This window comes from Apis dorsata, unplaced genomic scaffold (genome assembly GCF_000469605.1).
Source record: "Apis dorsata unplaced genomic scaffold, Apis dorsata 1.3 scaffold_354, whole genome shotgun sequence".
Taxonomy (NCBI): domain Eukaryota; kingdom Metazoa; phylum Arthropoda; class Insecta; order Hymenoptera; family Apidae; genus Apis; species Apis dorsata.
In genome coordinates this window covers 69,012-74,301 of record NW_006263620.1, presented here as the reverse complement: position 1 = coordinate 74,301, position 5,290 = coordinate 69,012, and the positions used below count along the sequence as shown (strand labels likewise).

Below are 5,290 nucleotides of genomic sequence, written 5' to 3'. Positions count from 1 at the left end.
AAAAAAAAAAAAAAAAAAAAAACTCGTATAATAAAATATATAATACTATTTTTACTGTTTGCAGAAGCATAAAAATTGAAACCCCTGATTCTAAAAGATTCTATTGTAAAAATCTTACATAATCGTATGATGTAAATACTTTTATTTATTCTCCTATTATAAATAATCCCTGATGTTTTTTAATTATATAATAATACATTTTATACCATTTCTATTAAAGAATATATAATATTGTAAATAATAGGATACATCACAGTTTTTTTTAAGGGCATTTTAAAAATAATGTTACAAGATATACAGTGTTATTATATAATTTCATAATCAGAAAAGATTTAAGCATGAAATGATATTTTTTTTCTTTATGAATATGAGTGAAAAAGATATTAATAAATTATAAAATATTAGACTACATAGTTTGTAGATGAATGTATTTTTTTTCTTTTTTTTTTTATAGTAAAATAATTATTATTATTAATTGCTTAGTTTGATATGTCATGTTACATGTTACACTGTGATGTATTCATATTATCTATCAAATGATTGCATTCTAATATAAAATAAATTTGTCAAATTTATTGTGACAAATTGTATGTCGGCAAAAAGCCAAAGTGTTATAAAGAATTTTCACTTGAACGATTATGTATGACTTACTAGATAATAGTTAAAACTGTGAGAGATTTTTGAGTGTAATTTGCATCTTTTTGGAAAATCGGCACGATATATATTGATAAAATTGATGTCATTATTTGTAAAATATAACTTATATAAGTTTTTGGTAATAGTTTTCATATATTCCAAAAAAAACGCAGTTAATATACTGAAGACTAACAATTTTAACTGCAAGAATTCAGGCAATGAAAGCCTTGGAAATTTAACTAGATAATAGTTCTTTTGTAAATATTAGGTAAAAATGTTATTTATATGACCATTACGATTAAATAAAATGGTTCAATTTAGTTTGAAATTATTATTATATAAATTAGTCTATATATAGTTGTTTACAATATAGTGGTTGAATGCATTTAATTTTAATTAAACTTTGAATACATTTATTTTTACATGATTCATTTGAAATTTACTATAATTTTTTGAATATTTTTAATCCTACAAAATAATAACTAGTTTTTATTTATGATACATTACAGCGTTTCATTATTATGTGCCATATGTATTATTATTATCAGTAAAAAATTACAAAATTTTTGTAATTATTTGTTTATATATATTTAAACAAATCTATATGTTTATATACAAATTTTTGCTAGTCAAAAAGAATTTAATTATTAATATTCTTTTTTAAAGCAACTTTCTTTTATGGTGGATATAGAAAAGACTAACTGAAATGGAAGATGATTTACAAAACCATTTATTTAGATTTAAATAATAAATGATTATCATAACGGGATATAATGATGTATAACTAGTTACATATACGCAATGACATGGACTATAATACAATGATCAAGACTCTATTGTACATACTTTATTATATTGCCACCGTTGCTAAAAGCACTGTAATGTCATCTGGTTTACCACCTAAAAAATATAAGAGACATTGTATATATAGATACTAATCTTTGAATTAGTCTCGATTATTCTAAAATAAATAACAGAAATATCTTTGTTTAAAAAATTACTAAAATAAGATTAAATAAGATTTGTTTCAATTAAGATATAGTTACTTGTTTGTTTAGAAAAATTAGGAAGAAAAAAAAAGGGAAAGGAAAAACAACATATTTGTACAAATTTTTTATTCTAGATATAAGAATTAGAAATTAATTAAAAAAAGAATATAGAACAAAAATTAATTTACTATAAAATTATTACCAAAGTAAAAAAGATACATACATACATAAGCTATAAAAAATTGTGAAATGTATCATATGAATAAATTGATTATATTTTTTATTAAAATTTATGTACACTATAAATATGTACTTGATATTAATTCTGAAATAATTCTATATAATAGTTAAAGAATAATATAATTACATACCTATAGTATCAATTCCATTCTCTCTAGCACTTTGGGCAAATGGAGACATAAATGCGCCATCAAAAGCTAAACTACGAGCCATCCAAGCTATCGAATTGGCAACTCCTTGTATCTTAGTAGGATCTCTTTCTCCTTGAACTTTACGCATTTCAGTGATAAGTAATTGATCAGGCACATTATCAAATACCCCATCTGTTGCTAAAAGAATTACATCACCATCTTCAACTCCAAAACTTGAAGTATCTGCAGATTCTGGACTAGATATAAAACACAAATATAAAGGTACATTAAGAAAATGCTGTATTAAATATAAATTTGCAATATTTTTATATAGTATGATACCTGTCACTAAGCACCAGACCAGAATGTCCTGGAGGTGGAAGAGACAATTGAAATGGAGTATTAAAGTAGTGTTGTTGTTCGGAAGAACGATGAACTACTTCTCCTTTTCTTACAACTACAAAACCACTATCACCTATATTAGCTGCATAAATGCTACTTGTCTCTTTATTGAGAACTATGACACATGCAGTACTGCTACCTGGAATATTATCATATAACTGCATTAATGAATTTTTATTTTACTTTTTTTTTAAGTATAAAGTTTAATGTAAAATGTTAGAAAAGATTATAAAACACAAGTTACATTAATACCTAATATGGGTTGTTTATTTTCTAATAATTCATAGTAACTACGTGCTAATAAACCAGCTGGTTCAGAAGGTGTGAACCTGCCCATAGAGACCAGTCTTTCACAAGTTCTCATTAAGAAACTAGAAAATTCTCCTGGATCGATTCCATAATGCCTCCATCCACCTACACCATCTGCTACACCTAAAAGATCCAAAGAATTGTCAAATTCTTAGAATTATCAAACATTAGACTTATTTGAATATATTTATATATATTATTATTAATCAATAATATAAAAAGATTTCTAATAGAAAATTATCATTGATAAGTGAAATAAAAATGTATAATACAAAATTTATACGAATCTCATAAAATCAGTTATATGTAAATATAAGATAATGATGAACTTGATTATTTCTTGATAGTTTCAACAAATTAATATTACCTATTACTTCAACAGTTTTGAATTTGGCACTAAACCATGCATCATCACCGAACTGTCCCTTACGTATTCGTCCTCGTGCAAAATCTTTTGGAAAACCACACACAGCCGAAATGAAAGATGCTTCGCGACGTTTATTCACATTGGGATCGGCGCATGCTGTATAATTTGATATGCCATTCCATATCGCCCGAGACAGCAATCTCCCGGTCCAATAAATGGACTGCATCGTACGATGAGGCTCAAACTTTTGTGACGCACATCTTTAATAACTAAACGACGAATCTGCATGAATCGTGCAGTCAATTCACAAGCGTATCGGTGGCATGTTTTGTTGTTTTCGTTGGAAGTGCATATAACATCGATCAAATTTATCAACTATTCTCTTTATTGCACTGAGTATCGACCACACTGTTCTCGAATTCCAATCTATGCTTAAAGAAACAAAGATCGGTAACCACGATTCCAACTGAAACTATCCTCTGCTACCATGTAATCCGAGAAAGTATCTACTAGTGCTACTAACTAATCAAGTTGAACACCGTTAATATTGCACCTACATAACTATATACATATCTTGCATTTGACTGACTTCAGATTTATTGGTGGAGAGGACTTTCATAATTAAAGAATTTATTTTTGTCATTAAAGATTGTTAATGAATAAAAGTATAATAAAGACTATCAATAATTTTTAAAAATTTCATACAAAATAATAAAACTCTAATAAATAATATATTTATAAATAAGATAAGAATATAATTTTCATTTCTATTCTGTTGGTATCATGTTTAAGAATTGAATTAAAAATATATTATTATTATTATTTTTATTAATGAAAATAATCTTGTTAACATTACATAAATTAATATAAAATTTAAAACTTATATCATAATCGATATATAGAAAAATCGAATTATAGAAAAGACCTTGAAGTTGGTTACATAAATCGAAGAACATAATCTGCGATTCTCGAATGGATATCGAAGATTTGAAAGTTTTATATATGGAGTCAGCATATTCGCGAATGATGCTTAATAAAAGTGAAATTTCTAGAAAATTTTTTTTGAATTAAAATTTTGATTGTAAAAATCTGCAGTTTCATAGTTTGTAAGAAAATTGTAAATAAGAATAATGGAACAATAATCCATGAGTATCTATTTATTTTTTACTTTTTATATAAATTATATATTTTTGAAAGAATTTGGATTTTTTAATTCTAAAAGAAAGAAAATAAGAATGAAGATATATATTGTTTCATACATCTTGTACTTTTTTATATATATAAATATTTTTACTAAATAAAATAATAAAATTTGAGATACAAGAAAGATTTGTCAATTTATAAAAAAAATAAAATTCAATTTAGAATAGATATAGAATTTAGATATAAATATATTTTATATATATATATATATATTTGATATTAGATATATTAAATTCTGAATATAGTATGTATTCTTTTTAAATAATTTTCATATTTTTTCAGATAATACATAAATAAGAAACCAACATTTCAAATAATTGAAATAAAAATTGTTCAAAATTTTAGGAAGAGGATATATTGAATAATAGCAACATGTTTCTTCGAGTAAATCGCTTTACTAATGTTTATTAATAAACATTTCATATAGATTATTTTAATTCATATAATTTAATACCTGTTTGACGTTGTTTTTGTTGTTGTTGATGTTGCGATCAATAGTTTATCGTTATTTACACTATTCAGTATAAAATGCGAGTTCAAGATTAAATCACACCACTATGTTTTATGGACACTATCTGTCATCGATTAATAATTATCAATGCTTGTACTCAGGAAAATGCGAAGGGGGCAGTAGGGCAGTATTTTCGTTATCACTAGTGTTGTTGGTATTTAATTCTTTAGGGGAACCATTATTTATGTTACAATCTAGACTAAAATTATCGTCTAGTGGGCATTTGTTAATATTAGGCAAGTGATTAACATCGATTCCACGAACGTCGGGGAGCTTTTGTTGTTGGTGGGATTGAGCATTTTCAGTCTCGTCGTTTTCGAGACCGTTATCAGTGTAGGGTGGGGATGGATAGTAGCCGCGCTGCTGTATTGGCAGTTGTTCCACCGGCAGTTGGTGTTGTTGTTGTTGTTGTTGTTGTTGTTGCTGCTGTTGTTGCTGCTGCTGCTGTTGTTGTTGTTGTTGTTGACGTTGATGTTGTTGTTGTGACGACGGCTGCGGCTGC

The 5,290-nt window shown here is 26.1% G+C and overlaps 2 protein-coding genes across 2 annotated transcripts in view; both read right to left on the bottom strand.

Annotated features, from left to right (window-relative positions):
* Nucleotides 1–1,343: 1,343 nt before the first annotated feature.
* Nucleotides 1,344–3,632, bottom strand: LOC102673467 (protein phosphatase PTC7 homolog). The gene is made up of 5 exons (XM_006618408.2): nucleotides 3,075–3,632; nucleotides 2,651–2,830; nucleotides 2,339–2,537; nucleotides 1,997–2,253; nucleotides 1,344–1,536 (listed from the first exon to the last, which is right to left on the bottom strand). The coding sequence occupies exons 1-5, from the start codon at nucleotides 3,298–3,300 to the stop codon at nucleotides 1,487–1,489; spliced, it is 912 nt and encodes a 303-aa protein (XP_006618471.1). The 5' UTR covers nucleotides 3,301–3,632; the 3' UTR covers nucleotides 1,344–1,486.
* Nucleotides 3,633–4,652: 1,020 nt separating this feature from the next.
* LOC102673609 (disintegrin and metalloproteinase domain-containing protein 12) overlaps nucleotides 4,653–5,290 on the bottom strand; it is a 39,478-nt gene continuing 38,840 nt past the window's right edge. The window contains exon 26 of the mRNA XM_031511839.1: nucleotides 4,653–5,286. Coding sequence (XP_031367699.1) covers nucleotides 4,873–5,286 — 414 coding nt within the window. The 3' untranslated portion in view covers nucleotides 4,653–4,872. The remainder of the gene's footprint in view (nucleotides 5,287–5,290) is intronic.